Raw genomic sequence first — 25673 nt, 5'->3', positions numbered from 1 at the left:
CTGCAGATTGGCTGAACTCATTAGCACCGGGTTCTCTGACTGATTGGGAAGTGACAATGCCCACATTTCTGGCCAAGTTCTTCCCGCCATCAAAAACTGCACAGTTTAAGAGTGACATCACGTCATTCCGACAATTTGAGAGTGAGAACCTACATCTGGCATGGGAAAGATTCCAAAAGTTGTTGAGGAAGTGTCCCCACCACGGTTTTTAGGTGCACCATCTTGTGGACTTGTTCTATTCAGGCATCACTTCTGCTAGCAGGGCCTCCCTGGATGCCGCGGCAGGAGTTAATTTGTTCAACAAGACGGCAGCTCAAGCATACAGTCTGGTAAAGGAGCTGGCCGAGAGGAGTGCACATTGGCAGATTGAGAAGCCAAGCCAGAGAAGGGGAGTATTTGCAGTAGCTGCCCCAAGTACATCTGCAGAGCCCAACCCACAGATCACAGCACTGACTGAGAAGATGGATCTCCTAGTAGCTCAGTTTCAGAAACCTGAAGTAGTGGCTAAATGTGAGATTTGTAGTGGCGGGCACAATAACGCGGATTGCCCAATGGTCATTGAGTCGGTGAACTATATCAAACAATTTGGACCGTACAACACTCCGTGGAGACAGAACCATCCCGGGTTCAGTTGGTCTAATAACCAAGCAGCTCTAGGACCACCAGGATTTGCTCCACCACCACCTCAGCAGAACCAGAACCAGAACCAGAATCAGGGGCAAAGGCCCAATAGTGGAATGGAGGAGAAGATCGATGCTATGGTAAAGATCCTTGGAACCATGGAAGGTAGGCTAGCCAACAATGAGGCCTTCTGCAAGGGCCTAGAGACTCATATTAGCCAACTGGCTAAAATTAACTCTGAGCGAGCTACCGGACAGCTGCCTCCTAACAATGAACCAAATCCAAGGGAGAGACAACCACCAGCACCCTGAGGGGGAAGGATAGTCTAAAGCTCTATAGACTTTAAAATTGAGCGCTGTTGGTAGGCACCCCAAAGATGAGTACAATTTTTGAACAAATCCTCTAATAATTTCTTTTAATTTTTATCGAATTATCTCGTTAATTAATTCATTTTGGACTTATTTGTTTACTTTCAGTTTTTATTAAAACATAGATATCATTGCACAGGTTCATTAGGATAGAATAGATTTATTAGTTTAGTATTAAAAAAAAAATTTGGAATCACGCCTCGTCTCGGCGAGATGAGCTGGGTCTCGCCGAGACAAAGGCGTGTCTCGTCGGGACAGCCCACGTCTCGACGAGACGTCTTCGGAGGACCGCGGCAGCATTTCTGCCAGCCGCGGTGTCTCGTCGAGACACATAGTGTCTCGACGAGACGAGCCGCCCAAGGCTTAACTTGGACGGCTCAATTAGGGGATTGGCCGAACCAATCCCCTAAAATCTCCCATTCTTCCCCTATTTAACCCTAACCTACCCATTTTTTTAACCCAACCTTTCTTCTATCACCACCATAACTCTCATTCCCCTTCTCTCTCTTAAATCCCTTAGGTTCTCTTTCTTTCTCTATCCCCAACTCATTCCACCCATTCACCTTCCTAAACTCCCACCTCTTCATCTTCCAACCCTTGAACTACCAAAACCCATTCCTAAATCCATCTATTTAAGGTTTCCAACTCCTTTACCTTTCTCCACCTTGCTTCATCTCCATTCCTTCCTTTCATTTCCTTCTTCTGTTCAAGGTTCTCAGTTGGTAAGTTTTATTTCCATTTGTTTTGGTAATTTTTGGTTGATTTTTGCCATGGGTCTTTGTTAGGAGTTTGGAAGTTTTGGGGATTTGCATGCTTTAGGATTTATATTGAGTATTCCTTGATTTTGGCTTGGGCAAACTTAAGGATTTGATTGAGATAGAGCTGATTGGGGATCTTTGAATATTTAGGAGTTTAAATTGATGGATTAGAGAATGATTGGTTTTAGTAGCTAATTGAGGATTTGATTTACTAACTTCTTCCCTAATTAGGGATTTGCATGTTTCCACAATTTTTTTTCCTTCTTCTTCTTTATGTTTTTCTTTTGTGCGTTTTATTAGGATTTAGTTTATTTCAGTGAGATTACTTGTTCAAATTTCAATTCTTCTTCGGTTTTTACTTTCGGAATTGCTGCTGAACAATCTTAATTCACTGTTTCTTCAATTTTAGCATTTAACAGATTCAATGGAAGATCAACCTCGTCGCCGCCGTCTCCGTCGTCGTCTTGATACACTCCCCGATGAAATGGTTCCGGTTCCGGGCACCGTTCGAGCACGAATCATCGACCCCCCTCCTGCTCCTGAGCCACGCGCCAACCGGTACCACCCCTGTCAATTGTCACAGAGGTATCATTGTCCTTTCCTTATTCAGTCTGTTGACGAGGGTAGGCTTTTTAGAAAAATAAAAAAATATGAATGTGCAACACCTAGATTTTTTGATTGGGAGTGGTTGACACAGTGCGGGTTAGATGAACGGGTTCAATCCCTTCTCGCTAATATGGGGTGGTTGATAATTGAACGACGCCGTCGTCCTCTATCTCCCTCCTTTATTTTAGAGTTCTACACAACTCTAAAATTGGAGACAGACGACGACGGAGTGAAAACTCTTCACTTTCGCCTGAATAATATTGAGCGTGTATGGACTGAGGAAGACATGAATGAGGCCTTCGAGTTTAAGGAGGCCGATATAGTTGAGTGGGAACGGGATTTAGGCCATAGCCAATACTTCACTAAAGTATCTAGAGAGTCTCGTTATAGCAAGAAAACGGCCACCAATGCAAGCTTGACGGACCCAATGGACCGTCTCATGCATAAGTGGATTTCGTTTAACCTAAATGGTCAGAGGGAGGCTGCCAAGGTAACAGAGATGGACCTCTTAATGCTGTGGTGCATGAAAAAAGGCCGTCCAGCTCGGATGGCCCGCGTCCTATGGACCCAGATGGCTAACTTTCGCTTCTCTAATCGCACGGCCTTCCCGTTTGGGGCTATCATTACCTGAATAGCCTTTTTAGAGGAACTCGAAACGGAATTGAATGTCAGGCCTTCCAAACCATTCTTGTTGCTGGATAAAACTTACCTGAATAGGGCACATATTATTCACACCTCTGGTGTGTGGACTAGAGATTTTGCTGCAGGTACAACCAGAGCTAGTTCTTCTCGGACAGGTGCGGCAGATATGCTGACATCAAGTTCTGAGGAAGAGGAGGCAGAGGACGCAGATTACCAACCAGGTCACATTGGTGCCCTCGAGGAAAGGTTGGAACTAGCCATTGCTGTAGGTGAACAGAACAGGGAGAACATCCGGGCGCTTAATTACGAGTTCCAGGATTTTCGTCTAGATTTCAACAGCTTGGCAAGTGACATTCGGGGTTGGATGGATCGCCATCCTTAGGGAGTATTTCTATCCTATTTCTTTTTCGCACTTTACTGTATGCTTTGCTTTTTGCATTTCTGGAATAACTGCTTATCGTAAGTGTGGGGAGGTTGCAACAGGATAGAAAACTTTAGAGTTCTTCCATTGATTTGTATGTCTTAGGATTTTTGAGTTTTCATTCTGCTTGTTAGTTTTTAGGATTTCTGAGTTTTGTGTTTTTCTTGTTTTGCCATTAGCTTTTAGGAATAAAAAAAAAGAGGAATTCTAGGTAGTTGATTTGGATGCATCTAGTAATCCTGACATGACAGTTGAAATTGTGCCCTAAAAGGCCCGAAAGCTCAGTTGAAATTGATGCATGCAAAAACTTGTGAACAACATTTGAGTCTCCAAAGAGTGTCATTTAACTAAGATTGACATGGAACGATTCGTTAGGTGAGGCTAGGATTGTTACAAATAACCCCTAAATTGTGAGTTAGAGCCTAAAGTTCAATATTTTAGACTCAGTTTTAGGAACAATTGATCTCTTAGGTGTGGGATACATTTATGGTCATTATGCTCATAGGAATTGCATCCAATACTGGTTGAATGTTGTGTTATAATTGAACTTGAAATGATTAGGCAATCTAGGTATAACCCTTTGTGAACTTAGCCTTTTCTTTGATCAGCCAAAATCCCTTACCAATTCCACTAGATAAGCCCCTTTGATCCTTATTTACACCTTTTCTTTGATCAACCGAGTTACAAGCCCTTAGCCTTCATAAATACCCTTTCTCACCCTAGTTAATTGACTCAATTTCGGCTAGAAGAATGCTTGGGCACACACACTTTGCCGTTAGCTACAATGGAAAGGTTGAAATTCTAAGAAGAAGTAACCCGATCAAATTGACTCATTGTCCCCTCTATCACAAAATAAAAAAAAAGAGAAAAAAATCGAGTAAATTGTGGAGGAAAGGATAGAAGATTTTCTTTAGTTGCTTCCCAAACTAAAAAAAAAAAAAGAACAACCTTGAGCTTTTATCGCGCGCATAGCGGGAAAAGTGCCAATTTAAGCCAAAATTCTAGCTAGTTTAGTCGTTAACTTTAAGCCTAAATTCCCTTTTTCCTACCCCAAAACCTTTAGCATGTGTTACAACCCTTTAAAGACCTATAATCTCGCTTAATTGTAATGCTTAATTTCGACCGGATGGATGATGCAATCCCAACGTGACCATTTGGCCATAAACTGTAGAGCGGTTTACCAAATTCATATTTTACCTAAACACTTGAGTGAAAGAGTGTCCACCTGTGAGCTAGCAATCTTAGTCCTCGCCTCTCTTTTTTGCAAAGTGTTGGTCGATAAAATTACGTGATCAGTTTTGGAGATTGCTTTTGAGGTTCATGTCGTTTTTAATTGCAACATGAGTAGTCTGAAACCGTAGGAATAATAAAGGTGCAATGGATCCTTGTCCGTGTACGGGAGCTATTTGTTGGTATTTCACTACTTTTGATTCTTTCTTGCTTGAGGACAAGCAAGGTTCAAGTGTGGGGAGGTTGATAGCTCCCATTTGTATAGGATTTTTAGACCGTTTCTGGTTCAGTTTCGCTTCGTTTTCTTTAAGTTTTATATTCATTTTTTTCTCTTTTAGTAGAAATAAGTCCTCTCATGTATTTATGGCACTTTCTGTGTTTTTAGGTGTTTGAAGGCGTATTCGAGTTTTCCCAAACTAGACCCGAACCTTTTGGGGTGATTCCGGACAATTCAGGGATCGTCGGAGCACTTTTGGGATTCATAAGGAACCATTAGAGCGGATTTCGGAAGCCCAAGGACCAAAGTGAAGAAAAACCGGGGAATTACCTCATTTGGGAGCCTGTCTCATCGAGACACAGGCCTGTCTCGCCGAGACAGGCAGTGTCTCATAGAGACACTAGACTGTCTCGACGAGACGGCCACTTGTCTCGACGAGACAGCCTCTGTCTCGATGAGATGAGGCGGGAGAGGCGCAAAAACACCTCTCCCCAGCTGGAATCTCGAATTTTAGCCCAATTAGAGGCTTGTAATACGCGGGAAAGGCCATTTTTACCCCTCTAAGACCTAGGTTTGCTGCCTATCGCCATAAATAGGCAGCTTAACATACAAAGTGGGGGTCGTTCTTTTTGTTTTTCATTATTTCGAGAGCAGACACCAAAGTAGAGTTTTAATTTCGCACTCGTAGTCTAGGTTTATTTTCGAAGAACTGCTCAAAGGGTGGAGGATCTACCTTGTTTACCTTGTAATCAGACAAACGGGTTTAGGATTTCTTCACCCTTAATCTTCTTTACATTTATTCAAGAATGTCTTCATTTATCCCCTATAACATGTTTATTCTGATTAGTTTGTCTATGAACTAATCCCCATCCAATCTAGGATGTGGATGAGATTGATTAAGATGCTATGAATGGTAGGGTTTAGGGTTTAAGAATTGCTTATTGAATTGATTGGATTATGTATGCTTTATGCATAGATGATGTTAGGGACAAGATTAATTGCTAGAATGAGCATTGATAATGCTCAACTAGCACGTTTATGTATATATTGCGCCTAATGCCTGTAACCCTGGCACGAGCTAGATATTAGATAGATCGATTCTTGACCATGGAATCATCTTTACCGAATTTGCATAAATCCGACTTCACTAGAGACCTCTAGGAATGAGGCTTTGTGGCTGGGCTACGGCTTTAGCCTTAATTGTCAATAAACCTAATGCTTTGCATGACCTAGGGTATATGCCTAATCAAGCCGTCACCCGAATGCATGTGAATAGGAAAGACAATACTGATCATATTAGTCTTTCACCTAGGGCGATTACCTTCAATCTTTATAAAGCTTAAACCTGAACCCCTTTTACCATATTCGTAGGGATTAATCAATGGATTCCCCTACCTGGATTGCAACTATCATTGACCACAATCCACCCTGCGGCTAGTTCTGTTTATTGCTTTCTTAGGATAGGAGTTTATTTTATTAGTTTAAAGCACAAAATTGCTCTTCAACCAGCTGAATAAACATATTACCCATTGAAATCAACAAATTGGGATAGTAGTCCTTGTGGTTCGATCTCGTGCTTAAGCACTGAACCCGGCACTTAACGAGTCGTCACTTATTTCTGATAAAAGGGCAGAGCTGAATGTTTTGTTGCATAAAGAGGAAGATTTTTGGCGACAAGAGGGGATAGAAACAGCTCTTATTTTCATCGTGTGGCCACTGGGAGGCGCCGCATAAACCAGGTGACACGGCTGCAGCGTGATGACGGGTCATGGGCTGAGACACAAGGGGAGATGCTGGAGGAAGTTAGGCAATACTTCCATAAGCTGTTTGCCGACCAACCCTCTTCTGAGGATTTTGACTTCGAAGGAATTGTACCGCGGGTCAGTAGTTTGATGAATGATGAGCGCATAGACCCTTTTACATAGGCGGAATTTAGGACGGCCAATTTCTCCATGCATCCAGATAAATCATCTGGGCCGGACGGGTTAAATCCAGCTTTTTACCAAAGATTCTGGGATACTATTGGCAAGGATCTATTCGATGAATGCAACCAATGGATCCTATCAGGTACCTTTCCTACACACTTATCCCACACCAATGTTGTTCTGATCCCAAAGACGAGGTCTCTTAGCGCCATGAAAGACCTTAGGCCGATATCGTTGTGCAATGTAATTTACAAAATATTGGCTAAGGTTCTTGCAAACAGATTAAAAAGGTGCCTGCCTAGCATAATATCCGAGGAACAATCTGCTTTTGTCCCTGGCCGTTCAATTTCAGACAACGTTATTGTAGCTTTCGAACTCATCCACACTATGAAAAGGCAGATTAGAGGGAAGAAAGGGGGTGTGGCACTGAAACTGGACATCAGTAAAGCATATGACAGCATTAGATGGCAGTATCTCCGAGCAATTATGATCAAATTGGGCTTCCACCTGACTTTTGTTAACTGGATAATACAATGTGTGCAGACAGTCAGCTATCATTTCCTGCTGAATGGGGAGGAGGTGGGGCCTTTGCAACCGCAACGGGGATTGAGGCAGAGGGACCCCTTATCGCCATACTTATTCATCATTTGTGCAGAGGGCTTGACTGGTCTGATAAAGAAGGAGGAGAATCTGGGCAATTTATAAGGCATAAGGGCGAGCCTGCATGTGCCGAGAATATCTCACATGTTATTTGTGTTGGTCCCTTATAATGTGACAAGTTAGTTCCAAAGGGGGGATAGGAACTATTTTAAAATTTTGTCCGTTAAGGCTGACTTCTTTTCTTATGAAAAGGTTTACACAGCGTCACTAAGTAGATTTAAGACACAAGCTTAGTCAACTTGTGACTAAGTCTGCTTCTTTACTTGAGTCAGGAAATAGCACGTAGAGTCTATTCCTGAACTCAACTTCTTAGTAGACTTAACTCAGCGTGAGTTCTTTACTTAGTCAGTTTTATAGCAAGCAATATATATTAAAGGAGTTTAAGGGTTAGAAAGATATTACTCAGCAGACTTATCCTGGTTCGGCCTCTCCGCATACGTCCAGTCCCCGGAACTCGTTCCGAGCTTTTTGAATTCTCTACTGAGCTCTTTAAAGGTAGAGCACAAAACCTTTTACAGATAGAAGCTGAGTATAACAAGAGTACCTTCCTCTATACCTCTACTCACTCCTATATCTACGCTGAGTACTATAACCGAGTACTCAGCCTCTCCTTTCTATTCTTCTAGAAATGATAAAGTGTTTGCCCTAAACAATAATTGCTAAGACACTTTAGATGATTGAAAATCACTCTAGACTTTTACACGATAATATAGAAATTGGTGTAAGGTATTTGCTTTGCTTTTCTCACAGAAACTTCAAGTATGAATTTGGTCAGCGTTTCGACTAATTGAAGATCTGCATCGATTGAAGCAAATGGATGGCCTTTATATAGTGACACTTGAGGCACCTGGTCATTTCGAATTTCGAAATAACCGTTGGAGGGAAATGGCTTCCTGTCGTTGTCACTCTGGGCGTGCTCAGCGTCGTTGGCCAATAGGATTCTTGCATCTTCTGTCTTCGTCAGTCCACGACATAATGTTTCGACATTTAAGGAAAAGTCCACGAGACAGCTTCCTGCGCCTTCTGAACTTTTTCCAAAGTAGAAATACTTTGTCTAGAAGTTGAACATTGTCTGCCGCTGTCCAGGCTGCATTGTCGTCCAACTCAGCAACTTCTACTTGAAGCTTTTGCTTTGAAGACTTCTCGATCCTTCTTAAGCTGAGTCGTCGTTTTGCTTGATACAGCTTCGTTTTGAACTCTTGGGCCGAATGGTCTTGATGTGTTGACTTGGGTTTGACTTCCACTTTAAGGGCCTTTGGGCTTTTTAATCTTAATGTCTTGTAAACAATTAAACTCAACATTGAACAAACATATTAGTGTAATAAATCAAAGCATTTAAATTTAATGTGTTAGAATATTTTTATCATTACTTAAATACTTTTGTCAAATCAAAATCATGTGGAAAGGTATTTCAACAATTTGCTGGTGATAGTTTTCTTTTTTTCCAGGCTACTAATAATCAATGTGCAGTGGTTGCAGCTATACTTCACAAATATAAGATGGACTCAGGTCAATCTGTAAATTTTCAAAAGTCAGGGATCCTGTTTAGCGCTAATGTCACCCCCCAAGTCTAGTCAGATATCAAGGCAACGCTGAGCATCGAGGCACCACTCAACACGGGTCGGTAGCTCGGGCTCCCATCACTAATTGGTAGGAAGAAGAGAGCGGGTTTCAGCTATCTCAGAGACAGACTGTGGCAGCGCTTTTTCAGTTGGCAAAGCAAAGCCCTGTCACAAGCAGGAAAAGAAGTCCTACTAAAGACCGTAGCACAGGCTATCCCATCGTACTGTATGAGCATATTCCTCCTTCTGGCCTCCCTGTGTGATGAACTCCAGAGAATGATGAACTCATTCTGGTGGGGCTCTAGTATGACCAAAAGGAAAATTCACTGGGATTCTTGGGAGAAACTATGTGTAAGGAAAGATATGGGAGGCTTGGGCTTTCGCCACCTCGAATCTTTTAATCTGGCACTAATAGGAAAACAAGCGTGGAATCTGGTTACCAATCCAACTGCTCTGGCCTGTAGAGTTATCAAGGCTAAATATTTCCATGAAGGGACATTCTGGATGGCTGCATTGGGGAGTAACCCAAGCTTAGTATGGAGGAGCATTTTGGAATCACAAGCTACTCTTGTTGAGGGGTGCATATGGAGGATAGGAGATGGACAGATAATGAAGGTCTGGTCAGACCCCTGGATCCTAAATCGACCCCATTTTAAACCTATTTCTGTTGTGCTGTCAGGATTTGAGGAATACAAGGTCGCTGGCCTACTAGATGATGATCGAAAGAGCTGGGATATGAATCTACTGCAGGGGATCTTCACTCCGTCTGATGTGGAGGACATTCTGACAATTCCAGTTGGATATGGAGAGAGAGCGGATAGGATGATTTGGGACTATGAAAAAGATGGAAAATATTCAGTACGCTCGGGCTATCGCTTAGCGTTCGATCAGTGGCGAGGATCAGCCCAGGAGAACGAACAGTGTAGTTGGTCGGTGATTTGGTGCCTTGATATCCCTCCCCGGGTACGAACTTTTATCTGGAAATTATGTGCAGACTATCTCCTTACACGGGAGAAATTGTGTCTACGGGGTATCGCAATTCCGAACAGATGTGTGTTGTGTGACTCGTTTGGTGAACACAGGTTCCACGTTTTTATTGATTGTGTATACGCAGGGACGTGTTGGCAAGAGGCGGGGCTGACCCTTTCACAAGTCCACAGTGAGAATTTTGGGCGCTGGGTCGCCTCACAGATTCATGAGCTATCTAATGCAGATGACATGGAGAAGTTCTGTATGGTTCTCTGGGTGATTTGGTCACAAAGAAACAATTACCTGTGGAATGGAAAGCTCATACCTGCTAAACAGGCGGTCCAATTCGCCTTGCGCATGCTGGCAGACCACCACACGTTCTCAACAACCCCGAGTAGAGAGAAGAGCCGGATCAGCATTGTGCGATGGGCTGCTCCCCCGACTGGCTGGGTGAAGATGAACCTTGATGCTGCTGTAGACGGGCAGGGCGGTCGTATTGGCTTTGGTGGCGTCTGCCGTGATGGTCTGGGACGTATCTGGCACTGTTGGGTGAGAGCCGTCATATGTAAATGGGCACCAATAATTGCTGAAGCAGTAGGTTTGTTTGAGGCCCTTAGCTGGATAAAGCACCGGAATATGCAGAACGTTGTTATCGAAATGGATGCTGAAGCCGTGGTGGTAAAATTCAACAACACAATGGTCGATATCTCGGAGCTAGGGAGTATCATCTCCGCCTGCCGGGCTATATCCTCTTCCTGCACCAATATTATTGTTACCCATGTTAAAAGGCAGGCAAACCAAGTAGCGGATTGTCTAGCGAAAAATTCTTTTTATTGGCCTAGTCCAACTTCTTGGGATTCAGCCCCTCCGTTTGTGAGAACTTTGGCTGTGTCTAATGTAACGCATTCTTAATTCTTTAATACAACTATTCTTTCCCTAAAAAAAAAAAAATTCAAAATTCTTGAAAATTTTGTTGATAATGTTGTCCTATTTAGACACGTAATCTCAAAAAAATTAAAAGGATAGATGATGTTGATATCAAGTTAAGTTGATTTATCTAATGCAAAACTGTCCATATGATTTTTATTTATAAAGTATAAAACATTCTTATTGTTATTAATTAAGAGAATTTTTATTCGTAATGTTAAAAATAGTATAATTAAGAATCTAACTTAGTAAATTAGACTAATTTCATATATTATTAAAAAAACTAAATATTGTGTTCACATATTCTACACCAATTATATACTAGTTGATTCAAAAAAAATAAAAGTCTTGTATTTATTGTGATTTTAGATATATTTAAAGATTGAATATAGGAAAGAAGAAAAATATTCTTTAAGAAAACCATGTTTATTCTCTCCCGATTGGAACCAATGTAACGCCCAACTTTTCTCCACCCTCGAACCCACCACCGCGTGTTCCATCGGATGGCGGTGGAAACTAGTCTATGCTCTTCTCCTCTCCTTAATCCTAGATTGAATCTCTATCATGTTCTCAATATGTTTCTCGACCTATGATTCAATTGACTTGAAATAGAGAGATTGGTAAATGTCTCCTTTAGGTATGACTGCTTGGAGAAAAAAACTTCAGATGAGTTCAATTATGTGTTAATGCAATAAGAAACACTCCAGTTTCAAAAGTCCAAGTTTTAATAGATTATGCACGGTGATAAGAATACCAAGTTTTTTCACACCTCCACTTTGGTTCCATGGTGGAGAAATAAAGTTGAAGGGATTCTTGATGTTAATAACAGGTGGGTGTGGCACAAAGCATTACATTAATAGACGATGACCATTTTCTTTCCATGATCAATAGCGTTTTGGTGATTTCTAGGGGATCAATTTTGCAAATGTGTTTTACAAGCTTAAACCTGGGTCCCTGTTGCGCCTCCTTTAATGGTGCGATAATCACCCGAGTCTCGAAAGTTTCCAATCTAGAGTTGATTTCTCAATCCCGCCCCATAAGCATCCACAATATGGTCTATAAAGTGATAATGAAATGTATCGACAAGCCCTATCTTTGCTATCTTACTGGCCCAAACAAACGCAACTTTATCCTGAGTAAACAAATCACGGTAATGTGGTTCTTATTCAAGAGGTAGTCCACTTTATACGAAACAATAGGGGTGGAAAGGGCTCCATGATCCTAAAACTTGACCTTCAGAAAGGGTGAATTTCACACCAATCAGATAGCATGTGATAACGTTGGCAAATAACGTGTTAAAGGAAAATTCAAAATGTGAAAAAGTCATGATAGTAACGATATTAAAATGCACTTTTTTCGAATGATCATAGGGGGGCTTCTGATAACAAATCAACTTGATAAAGTTGTTTGTTAAGCCCAAAATATACCTAAAATATCATTAATATTTACATCAGTTTTGCTATGAAATCGTGTTGTTTATATCTATTTAGAGGACTTTTACGTCCGAATATGTTTCTTTCATGCAAGGTACTTAAATATTTGGTAAAATCTAAATAGGAACGAAAACAGGTCAAAACCGAAGGAAAAACCCTAAGTTACGAGCCAAAAGACGAAGAATTCAGCACACCGATACGAGGAAGACGGGAACGAAGTCAGAACTGAGAGGAACATCCTGAATCTCGGCAGAGATTTTGGAATCTCGGTAGAGATCGCGACCGAGATTCCCGAATCTCGGTCGCGACACGCTAAATTCCAACGCCTCTCTCCTTCATTTCGAAGACAAATCAACAGCTCCCTAATCTCGACAGGGATTCCATGATCTCGGTAAGATCAAAAATTCTGCAGCACATCTTTCATATGTTTAAAATCAAAGAAACGCGTCCGTTCAGGTGGATAGAAACGTCTCTTCGCAGCGGACACGATCCTTGAACACGACTCTTCAACATCTATAAATAAAGAGTTGATTTCAGAGTTCAATATTAAGAGTTAGATTAATTAAGAAGAATGCAAAATTTATGCAGAAACTCTGACTCAGAAATGAGTCAGAGATTAGATTTCATTTTTGTAAAGCAATCTTGCCGTACACAAGTTGTTCTTAAATTAATTACAAACACAATAGCAGTTAGATTTAGATTAAGATATGTTCAAACTATTTTACATTTTGGTAGTAGAAGAACCATCTCTATTCTGAAGATTCAACGAGAAGATTAAGTAACGGATTCGACCCTGGAGCCTGATAAACTCTAACGAGGTTTGAGGAAAGGATTGACGACCCGGAACTCCAATGTCGTTTTGAATGCTTCCATGCTTTTTGTTCTCTGTAAACTTGTATCAAATTCACACTTCATCTAATAAAGTTAATGCAATTCAATATATTTTTATGTAGCACTTCTGTAAATGATCCGAAGTGAGTTCTGGTGTTTTCATTAAAACGTAGTTAAATTCAATATCTTTACAAGGAAACTTTGTTGAACACTTAGGCAAATTCATTCTTAAGGACGATATGATCGTTAAGTCGGCTTATCAGAAATAAGTATTAATTTGGTTAAGGTAGCAATCTAACCCGACCGTATATGATTGTCTGCGGTTCAAAGCCTTTGAATTGAAGGAGTTTACGTTATTACACTTTTATAATTTATACAAAGTTTAAAGTTTTTTTCTTTGCTTAATGCAAACGAACACAATTAATCTCTTATTTTAAACACTAAATGTTTCTGTTTTGTAATTCATACTAAAAACAGAATTGATTTCTAACATTATATATATATTCTAATCTGATTCTTATTAATTCAATCTCAAAACCAAATCCAATTAAACGATTTTTCATATTATAAACCTAAAACGTGAATCAAACTGAATTAATATGGAAAATCGTTTACGCAGGGAGACCCACTATCTCCTTTCTTATTTCTCGTATCTTTTTGTGCACTTGCGGAAATCGCTCAACATTGTTATTGGTAGGGGTGTTCAAAAACCGAATCGGACCAATATAACCGACCGAACCGATGCATTTTGGTTTTTCGGTCTATTAGGTTCGGTTTCGGTTTTACTTTTTTTAATATTTCGGTAATTTTGATCGGTTCGGTTTTTGAATCAAAGTTACCAAACTAACCGAACCGACCGATATGAATGAAGTAATAAAAAATTAGATCTATTATTATTAGAATTATACCTCCCGTTTACTGTTATAAGTTAGCTTAGAGTTACAATTGTGACTTATAACATATTTAAGGCTTTTTGTTAAGCATGACATTTCAATATATGTATAATCAGTAATATATTACATACAATTAAATTCCCAACAACAATTAAATTTCCAGCAACATCAATGTTTGATGCATAATCACAGCATCACGGTTGCATATAAATAAATGATTGTTACCTATAAATAAATGCCGAGGAACTTGAAAACATTAAAATTAAAAAAAAAATGGTTGCATTTAAAATACCCAGCAACATCTTTGTATTAGTAAGTAAAAAAACATTGTTAATGAAATTTGTTAATGTTAATGAAAACCGAATAACCGAATCGAACCGATCGAATTATTTCGGTTTAGTTAGGTTCGGTTTTTATTATTATTCGGTTAGGTTCGATTTTTATTTTTAGAGTTATTCGGTTTTTGGTTATATCGGTTTGGTTCGGTTTTCAAACTGAACCGACCGATAAACACCCCTAGTTATTGGGCTTAGGCTTAAATCCTATAAGACGAATCCTAAGAGAGTTGATCGATATGTCCAAAAAGATACAAAAGATGATCCTTGATACAACTAAAGAAAGACCCGGTAAGAGGTGGCTGCATCTATCCTGCCCCAAAATATCAAGGTGCCCCTCATGCCTACAAGATATGTTTTGGAAAATGACAGATGTCCTAATAGCAACATAGCGCGTGTAAAGACACTGACATAAAACAACTACAAAAAGGCTACATTGCCTATATATGCAAGTCATGGAGATCATCAATGTATCCTTAAAACTCTAGCCTCAACTTTACTTTACTGTTTAGATTTGCATATTGCACTGACTTGAGCGTCGAGTATGCCGATGAACCAATAACTCCTCAGTTTTGCAAATTATTCAAAGAAGATTTCTAGAATACTTCTAAATGTATTCTAAAATTTCTAGTATATAAATGATTATTGATTAATAAAATGATAGTTAACTGTTATTGTTAGTATGTAAAATGATTAATATGTATATGTTTTAAATCAAAAATAAATTAAGAGAAAAGTAAAAAAAAACATGTGGTTTGAACGATTTTGAAACGCAGTCCCGTAGTTTAAAGTTTACAAATGGATACCTCGAGATTTATACCATCAATAAAGGCAGTAAAAAAACTAACTTCATCAAATAGTCAAAGAGGTATTTATGTTTTGTTATACTAATAGGGTTGAACACCAGTCCAACTGAAAAACCCTTAGGGCATGTTTAGTTCAGTTGTTAGCTAATAGCTATTACGGTTGCTTTTAATTGTTTGTTATTACTTGTTTAATTATTAGTGTTTGGTAAAATTATGTCGGACTGTTATTTGTTAGTATGTAAAAATATCTAATATGGACATGTTTAAATTAATCAACAAATAAATTATAAAATAAAAATATATTACACAATTAATATAAACAAGCTAAATAAATAAATAATTTAAAACAAAATTTTATTGAACGCAACAAAACATTGTTCTCTCGGTAATAATATTATAAAATAGAAATAATATTAAAGCAGAAACGTGTTTTTGTAGAAACAAAAAAGGATAAATTATTGATTTGTGTAATACATTTTTTATTTTATAAATAAATAATTTGAAATAAAATTTTATTGAACGCATCAAACCTTATTGTAGAAATAAAAAGAATAGTTTTATCAATATCAAATAACTACAAACACAAACACAAACAACTGTGAATGAAAAACTCCATAAAGAAGCTTTCATAAAGTTCAACTGTTTCCATAAAAAATTATTGTTTTTTAAACCTAACTATACACAATATTTACAGATTGAATAAAAGGTTAAATGTTGCCCCTAAAAGTTGAAACAAACACCCTTAACTTTTTATTTTTTCGCTTTTTTTACTGGCCCAATTTTAAAAACTATGTTTAAAATATTATAAATTGGAAATTAATAAAAATAAAATCTAAGTGCTTGTTTGTTTCAATTTTTTGGATACATTTTAAGTCTAAATAGGAGACAAAAAAAATATTTAGTAAAAATTCGAAACAACTGTTTTTTAGATAAAAATCAACTAATATTTGTAGTTTATCCGTAACACCAAACAACAACAATAAATAGCAAATAAGAGTAACTTAAATAAACGAATCCTTAGAAAGTGACGACCTAAAAGCTAATTTAAGAAGTGAGTGTTAAATATATGGTTATGTTTATATATATAAAAAGTGAATGTTAGATACAATTTAGAAAAAAAATTGTGCGAAAATACCTTTAACGTTAATAAATAGGTGCAATTTTTTTAAATAGTACAATTTTATTTGGGTAAATTACACACATGGCTACTGTACTTTACCCATTTTAACATTGTGACCACTGAATTTCAATTCTTAACGGTATGGCCACTGAACTTTACGCTTTTTAACACCGGTGACCACTCAACCCCTCAAAACGACAGTTAACGGTCTCAAAATAAAAAATTCGAAGAGTTAATGATATTCTAAGGAACTTTAATTCTTGAAAATTTTCAGTTTGAGATCATTTAGGTGTTGTTTGGTTAGTAGAGAGAGTGTGTGTGCATTTTTAGAGAGAGAAAGCTCCAAAAAGGTGATTTTGGAAAATAAAAAATGTGGTTTCATGGTAAATATTGTTCTGAACAACTTTAATTCTTGAATATTTTCATTTTGAGGTCGTTAACGGTCATTTTGAGGAGTTAGTTAAAGTTGAGTGGCCACCGGTGTTAAAACGTGTGAAGTTCAGTAGTCATACCGTTAAGAATTGAAGTTCAATGGAAGTTCAATGGAGACAATGTTAAAATGGATAAAGTTTAGTGGCAATGGGTGTAATTTATCCAATTTTACATTCAACATTGGCACAAAGAGCAAATTTATCCATAATGTTGTAAGTTGGGTCAATTTGAGAAAGGCCTAATACACAAATAACCTCCTGAACTTGTTCAAATGTTGCAACTGCCCCCTCCAACTTTCAATTATAACAACTTACCCCTTAAACTTGTCCAATTGTAAAACATAACCCCAAATTGGGAATTTTTTTACCCCGTACTTGAAGCAACCGTAAAAACGTTTCTCCGGATTCGTATCACGCCAAAGATCTGATTATCACACTCCACGGGCGTTGCAGCTTTTGTATTTCACGTGTTTCTTCAATTGCAGTCCATGTCAGCAATTTGAGGTTATATTTTACAATTTGACAAGTTTAAGGGGTTATGTTTTACAATTGGACAAGTTTGAGGGGTAAATTGTTACAATTGAAAGTTCGGGGGGCAGTTGCAATATTTGGACAAGTTCAGGGGGTTATTTGTGTATCAGGCCTTTGAGAAATAGTTAATCAAACTATCTTCTCAGTTATGAATCGTGTCATCTACACTATATGTGTATTATTTTATCACTCATTAATAAAAAATCACATACATACGAATAGACATTGACAAAAATTTAAAAAGCATACTATATTTTGTACGAGTTGAATAAAAAAATCTCAAATACTTCGTCAATTTTAAAAATATTAACCTTCAAATCTATTATTAAATAAAAAAATATGATTTTTTTAGATTCAATTGATAGACGGTGTAGAATAATAAATAAAATATTTGTGTTTTATAATGATGTCCAGGGGCGTAGACAGGCCCCCACCGGCCGCCGTAACCATCTTGACACCGAGTAGTTTCGGCGCGCCTGTCTCAAAAAAAAAAAATATCGGGGTATTGAATTAGTACCCCTAATAATGAACAAAATATTTGTGTTTTATAATGATGTTCAGGGGCGTAGACATGGGGGACCTGGGGGCCCGGGCCCCACCGGCCGCCGTAACCATCTTGACCCCGAGTAGTTTCGGCGTTCCTGTCTCAAAAAAAAAAAAAAAAATATCGGGGTATTGAATTAGTCCCCCCAATCCAAAATGACCTATTTAGTGTTAGGCTTGTCGAAAATTTAAAATTTCAATATTTTAGGCCTATTAGGTACTCGTTAAATCCAAATTTAGTTTTTTTTTGCGAGCACACGTATAAAATCGGCCCCAACCGAGTAATTCTGTATTCGCCATTGATGTCTGAAATTGATCAAACTTGTCAATTTGAAGAGTAAAATTGATCTTGCAGGCCAATATTAGGGGTAAAATTAAACTATTTTAGACGTTAGAGATAAAATGACTCATGACTGTCAATGTTAGTAGTATTTTTACACTTAAACAAAAAAAATATATTCTCTAAATTTTTAAGTATATTATTGATAAATATGAGTAGTATTTTACTAAGAGCATGGTGGTATGATTCTCTAAATTATCCATATAAACTATTTATTAGTTGATGAGTTTATGCATTTTATACTATTTAGTCCTTTTGTTTTTAAAAACCCACGATAATATCGATAAAGCTAGCTATTTAATCCCCCCATCCATAAATTTTATATAAAATGACAAGTTTATCCTTCTATCACTATTTAGTCATTAATATATTTTTTATAATTGGATTTTTTTAATATTAATTTATCGGACATTATGAACCACTAAACTAATTAATTATAGTAGATAGATAAATTTATAATTATGTTTATTATTATTTGTTAAAATAAATTTTTAAATATATTATTGATTATAAATATATATTTTTAATGATACATTATAAACACATCATAAAATAAAATATTACTAAGAAATAACATTATTATTATTCAAATTATAATTTTATATTATTAGAAATTTAATTATATCTAACTAAAAATACACTAAATAATAGTATAATATTGTAACTAATATTACTTTATATATAATAATTTTTTGTTACAAAATTTAATCAAAGAATATCTATAAAAATTATAAACTTATCATTTATATAAAATTTATGCATGAAAGGATTAAATAGTTAGTTTTATCAAAACTCGTGTTTTGAAAAAAATAGAACTAACTATATATAATATATACAAATTCATAGAATAATAAATTATTTACCTAAATATTTAACTAGTCGGGTTTACTTGCTAAATTTAATTCCTCTTTTAGGCTAGCTATTTATATTTTTTATTCATTCATCTCATTCTTCTTTATTTTTTATTCATTCTTAATAATAAAATAATGAAATAAAAGAATACTTATATTATTGAATAATAATTAGTCATTATGAAATACTTCATATGTTGTCAACCTTATTTAAGGTCATCCTATAAAAGAAAATATCAATGTAATCATATAGCAAAATATGAATTAGCATAATACTTTGTATTATCATCAAAATAGGAAAGAAAGAAAAAAAGATCAAACTCCATATTATTTAAGTAATTAGGAAAGAATAAATAATTATTATAAGGTTAGTATTAAATACAAAACGAAAATAATGTAGAAATAGGGGATGAAAATAACGGATAAGGAAGGAATATTAATTAATTATAATTGGAAAAAAGATTAGTGTTTTGTTTTATTTGTATAAGAATTAATTAATTAAAGAGTCCTCCTTTTTCAGTGAAAGTCGTTCTCGCACACAAAACAACGCTCCCTCTCTCTCCCATATGACAAAAGCATCCATTAAAGCAATTCTCTTCTCTTTTACCTGTTCTTTTCGCTCCCAATTCCAATTCCAATTCCATTTCTAGTTTCCCTTTTTATTTTTTCAATTTCTCAATCAAATCCGGTACTTATTCCTACTCTGTTTTGATTCCTTGTTTATTTCCACCTTTTTTTGGTCTGTTGCCACGTTTTTTTAGCCACCTTGTGCTCTTCTGTGTGATCAGTCGTATGTGAGCTCAAATAGATTTGCAGATTCTTTTGTGTTTTATTCTGGGGGTTTTTCTCTTCGTTTAATTTCGATTGATTGGGTTTATGCTAATTTTCTGCAGGTTTTTGTTAGGGTTTTATTGCGATTTTTTTTGTTGATGGTTATTGGGCTATTTTTGAGTTTTGTTATGGTGTTTTGAGATGCGCTTATGGTTAACTTCACTTGATTGATTTAACAGAGTTGATAAGTTTCTATTAATGGTGTAGGAGGATATGATGCAGCAAGTTAATTTGATTTTAGACGGGTTTTGGAGATTAATTTGAAGAATAATGGGAGCTTGTTGCTGCTGTTCCTCCAAGGGAGCTGAACTGAATACTGCTCCGGCTTATTATTATGTTAGTACTGTTTTGTAGCGAAACTCTAATTTTTCGATGTTATTTGATCCATTGTGATGCGTTTTTGCTATTATAGTTCTTAAGTATAATTTTTCAATTTTGCTACAGTTTTGTATGGCTAATTAAGCTTTTTCTTGACAATTTGATTGGGTGGAAATGGATACATCAGCTTGAATTTTCTGTTTTTGTTTGTGTTTGATTAAATTTTGATGGCTTTGTTTTGAAATATACCTATCATAGGAATTTCTCAGGGTTGTCAATTCAGGTTATGGTGTCAATTCGGGTTACGTTATTTATATGTCCCATATAGATTGATTGAATATGATATATCGTGTAGTCAGATTGTCTCTTTAAATCGTGTTTTCGTGTCAGAAATTGTATGAGTCTAAGAAATTGAAAATTTTAAATGATGCATATTCATTACGTTCGGCATATTGCTTTCTGTGCAGTACCCAAGAGCATCAGAAGAGCATGTACCATTATCGTCTCGCCATGCTGCTGCGTCTACCATGTCGACAGGACTCCTAGTCGACACAAACCTTGACACATCAGTCCCTGATGCTTATAGGCCGCCTCCTCCACCTATACCCTTTGATGTGGCTCCCAGACGCCCTCAGACTCCACAACGGCCTCAGGAGATGACATGTGATAAAGATGATGGAGCTGTCCCTACCACAAATTCTGGTTCTGTTCAAGGAACAACTTGCATAAATTCTCGAGAAGCTTCTGTTGAGTGTGATGATTTGAAGGGCTCAGATTGTAAAGTACAAACAGATTTGGAAATTGATCCCGTGAAGGAGAAAGAAGTTGAGCTCTCGAAGTCAGTTGGACCTATTGTTTCAGCAACAGAGGAGGAGGATGTATGCCCTACCTGTTTGGAAGGTAATGCTGTTACCATATTACTTTATTGCTTGAGAGTTTTCGGATTCATATTGCAACGAAATTGATCTGATTTGCCTATTTTTGCTGTATTTTTCTATTTGTTGTTCTCTTAATGATGCAAACTTTTCATAATTTTCTCCTCCCTGTAGAATATGATGAAGAGAATCCAAGAATTACAACAAAGTGTGAGCACCATTTTCATCTTGCATGCATTTTCGAGTGGATGGAAAGAAGTGATACCTGCCCGGTTTGTGATAAGGTTGGCTCTCTCATGTTTGTCCCTAGATCATGTCATCATATAAGAACCTCCATTGTCATGCTTGTTAACACATGGTTCTAATTTTCAATCTGCAGGTAATGATAATCGACCCTCCAATTGATTAGTACCTACACAGAAGCTCGATACAGTCAAGTTCGTAGTTGTTTGAATTAAGTTTGATAAAAAGAAATTTACAAATGCACAAAAGTCTAGAGTTCTATACCTCCTGTTCAGTGGTTGCCACAGATTTGGCTGCAGCTATTCTTTTTTCTTTCTGAGAGTTAGTGCTTATTTTCTTTGTTCTTTTTGTTCTGCAAACATAAAAAAATTGAGATAAGAAAACCGAAAAAAGGGGGGGTGGAGGAGGAGCGGTTGGCGCGGCCAGAGGCTTTCATTGATTCCAGTGTGTCTTTTCTCATGCCTAAATTTGGAACATTGGATGCTTGTCCAAAGAAAGAAGTCAGTAGGTAGGCTCCCCCCTTCCTCTGCTACACTCTTTTCTCCTAGAATAGATTTGTTGAAATTTGGGAACTTATATACCATTGGCAGTTGCTTTTTAGTTTTTACTCTTTAAAGATAGTGTAAATGGCATGGTTTTTTTTGTTTCTTTTCTAAATTTGGTCTGTCTTTTAATTATGCTTGTGAGATTGGTTGATTTTGGAGTGTTGATCAGGTTAAGCAAATTTGATTAAGGATCAAAAGGGGGTTATTTTTTGGACGACTAGTGTAAATAATACTCATTTTGTTTCACATGAAGTTTGGCTTTACTGTTTTATTGATTAATAGATTTCATGGTACACCCTTTTTACCCTAGAGTGTTATGGTGATTGTTCAAACTTTGTTTGCCTTTTGGGTTGTCTATTTCCGACACGACAACTTGCTCGACAAAACCTGTTTGATTCGATTGTGTTTATATCCTATAATTATGTAAATTATATAGATGATATAACACGATAATCTATTTTGACACCTCAATTGCATCGAGTTTTATCTGCATCCATTGGCTGCAGCAAAATTAGCAATTCTACCATGAGTTAATAGTTGTGTGAAGGTAATTTTTCGCTTTAGATGTTTTTGAGTCATTTTTCTTTTTGGTGTGTATACTTGGCAGAAAAAAGGAATAGGTAGAGAGTAGAAATAGATATTTTGTTGGGTTGAGCTGCTGACTTTAAAAATTGTTTAGCTCAGCTTATACAATGATTAATTGGGCTCAGTCCAAGCTGATTTGGACCAAAATAGCAGAAAATATATATGGCTGAAAAATGGACATGAAAAATGTAAACTCACATGAGAAAGTGATTGTTCTTAGTTTTTGTTTATTACCATCTCGAAACGAACTATCAAATGGTATTGTTTTCTTTAAAATTTAAATGTCGATTTGGTAACGGAGTCAAATCAAGTTGGAGAATAAAAACCTTGTGTCAAATATTTGACCAATAATTAATTTGGCTTAAATTACATGTTTTTCTAATTGCGTACTTTCGTATTAAGAAAATGATTGATTTGTATTAAATTTCTAGGATATAGACTAAAATACTTTTATTTCTTCATTTCAAAATAATTTATCTTTATTAATGGTGGTGAAACTCTTAGCCTAATGGTTGAGAGCTTACCTATGACTATGGAGGTCATGGATTCGAATCACATCCGGGTGGGGTGAAGATTTTTCTTTCTTCTTTAATGTAAGCGCATTGCGTGCAAATTTTTTTTTTTTTTAAATTATCTTTATTAATGAGTTTTAAATGTTAATTACTCCATTCTTGTCTTAATTTAATTAGTGAGTGGAGGGTATTTTAATTCATTTTTTATAAATTTAATTCATTTTATTGGTATGTGTAAGGCTTAAGGTGTTATTGAGTCTTTGATTTAATTAAAATTTTGTTATTTGACCTCTGACCTATTATTCGGTCATATTTAGCACATGAACTATTCTAATTGGTGAAATTCCACCCAATTTAGATTGAGACTTGACAAAACCGTTATCCCTCTCATATGTAATGATATTTTGACACATGAGCTTGATATGTCACAGTCTTGAAGCTTATTTGCCACGTAAACTCTCTTATGTGAAAATAATTGATTAGATTAAAAAAGAAAAACAAATAAAAACAAATCTGTAAACTAAAATTTATCAAATTTAAGTGTCAAAATATCATCACGTGCTAATAGAATAACAATTACGTTAAGTCTCTATTTAAATTGGATGAAATTGCACCAATTGAGATAGGTCAAGAGCTAAATGTGACCAAGTAATATGTTAGGGGCCAAATAACAAAATTTTGGATAGATCAAGGGTCAAACAGTGGTTTAAGCCTATGTGTAATTAAATGTCATAATTATTTTAAAATGAAGAGAGTAATATTTAATTTTTTTAGTGTAACTATCTTCCTAATTATCTTAAAATGGAGGGAGTAATATTTAGCTTGCTAAATAAGGTATTTCTTTACTTAGTCAAGATTCTGAATCTTGACATTTTTTCAACAAACTGGGGTATATTACGAGGTACATCAAATGTTCTTCAGCATTATCCTATTTTCAATGTTTAACATTCATTTAGATAATGATTTCAAGTCATCATCAGGTAACTGATATTGGAATACTCAGTATGAAGTCTCATATTTTTGTAAATATCAGAATATAAAGCATGTAACAAAAAATCAAGAGGTTTAATTGACAACTCGTATATTTGACATAGAACAAGAAGTTCTAGCAAGCTAATGAGAAACATTAATTATTCATTCTAACAACTTATAAAGCTGACAGTAACATCATTAAAAGAACGAATTAGAAACTTGCAATTCTCAAGTCTCAGATGGGCCGGGCTTTTAATAAAACTCAACGAGTCCAAGTCCAATCCAGTCTGTAATAAATTGAATCGGGTTCAGGCTCGAGTTCAGTTCGGACCTAAAATATGAATTCCAAATCCGTCCGTCCAAACCCATCTGTATATTAAAAAAATTACAATTACAATGTTACACCAACTTTTCTTACTAAAAAAATAGTACACACAACATAATACTTAATAAGTTTGGAAAAATTCTAATAAACTAATTGTCTATCAAAACATCAAATCCAATTGGTGGTAAGGTAAGTATATATATCATCTCATAAAAAATATAATTAATTTATATTTATAAATTATTATATATATATATATATATATATATATATAGGGCCGAGCCGATGGAAAATTCATCTAGCCCAAGCTTGCCCTGTTTTTAGCGGGCTTATACGAGCTTGGGCCGGACCGGGGTTAACACCAATTTCATGTGTACAAACTCGGCTAAATGGGCCTGGACCAGGACTGGGCAGACGGGCTCGCCGGTCCATGCCCAGGTGTAAGAGGAAGTGATCAACCACAGTAGCAATATGAGTTTCAGTAATGCAACCGTGCAAACCAAGATTCTTTAACCATCTCAAAGCTTCACATTCCCATAGCAGCACTTTCTTTTAAGAGAAAATTGCCCGAAATGAGCTTCGAAAAGGCTTTATAGAATCCGCCATTTCTTCCACGAAGAACATTGCGTGAACCTATTCCACCATTTCTTTTACGAAGAACATTGCGTGAACCTAACTCGAGATAATAGAAGTATCAACATTAATCTTGAACGCAAAATTTATGGGCTTAAACTAGCAAGAGAAGCCCATGATAAAATGATCGCTATTGATTGATGCATCCCGAGCTAACGTTCAAAAGACTCGCTAAGGGACAACAAGTGCACCACGTTGTTATCAAGTAATAATCCGAAAAAGTCTAGGTATCGAATCCATATGATTTGTACCGTAAGTACATGACTACTTAGTTCTTGATCATTATTTAGGCGATGATATGAGTTTGTTTTATACTAATCTACTCCTAGATTGATTTAGAACACTTATAAATCCTAGAAATGGAATGGAAATGGTAGGATAAAATAAGTATTCAATCGATATTTATAACTATGAATTGAATTAAATTTGCATAAACACAAAAGAATTGAACCGACTTATCCTTCTAAGATGTTTAGCACACGTTCCCTTATAAGGTCGTAACTAACTCTTATTGTCATAAATATTAACCAATTAATATAATTATGATTCTACCGAAAAAATGAAAATAGACTTTCCCAAAATGAAATATTTGTTAAATGAAGAGATTATGCCACAAAAGGGCATATTAATTTTTTTTATAAAAGAAGATAAAATAGCCCATAATAATAGGGCTCAAAGTTTTCTTACAAAGTTTGAGATTTTTATTAATTTTCTTGTTTCTTAAATCTTAATCTTGTTAAATTGAGACCCTAATTCTTCAAGATATATAATAAATACAATTCACGAATAACTATACGATAATGTTCAAATGTGA

The 25673-nt window shown here is 36.3% G+C and overlaps 1 protein-coding gene across 1 annotated transcript; it reads left to right on the top strand.

Moving 5' to 3' along the window:
* The first annotated feature begins 19541 nt into the window (after nucleotides 1–19541).
* Nucleotides 19542–21944, top strand: LOC136210831 (probable E3 ubiquitin-protein ligase RHB1A). The gene is made up of 5 exons (XM_066002248.1): nucleotides 19542–19708; nucleotides 20059–20187; nucleotides 20637–21069; nucleotides 21219–21328; nucleotides 21424–21944. Exons 2-5 carry the CDS (start codon nucleotides 20122–20124, stop codon nucleotides 21451–21453), a joined length of 639 nt encoding a protein of 212 aa, XP_065858320.1. The 5' UTR covers nucleotides 19542–19708; nucleotides 20059–20121; the 3' UTR covers nucleotides 21454–21944.
* The last annotated feature ends 3729 nt before the right edge of the window (nucleotides 21945–25673 follow it).

This window comes from Euphorbia lathyris, chromosome 1 (genome assembly GCF_963576675.1).
Source record: "Euphorbia lathyris chromosome 1, ddEupLath1.1, whole genome shotgun sequence".
In the NCBI taxonomy this organism is placed as follows: domain Eukaryota; kingdom Viridiplantae; phylum Streptophyta; class Magnoliopsida; order Malpighiales; family Euphorbiaceae; genus Euphorbia; species Euphorbia lathyris.
This window is presented reverse-complemented; position numbering and strand designations above follow the sequence as displayed.

Coding starts and splice junctions, on each gene's coding strand:
- LOC136210831 (XM_066002248.1), top strand. CDS start 20,122: ATGGGAGCTTGTTGCTGCTGTTCCTCCAAGGGAGCTGAACTGAATACT. Junction 21,070..21,218: donor ATGCCCTACCTGTTTGGAAG/GTAATGCTGTTA, acceptor TCCTCCCTGTAG/AATATGATGAAGAGAATCCA. Junction 21,329..21,423: donor CCTGCCCGGTTTGTGATAAG/GTTGGCTCTCTC, acceptor TTCAATCTGCAG/GTAATGATAATCGACCCTCC.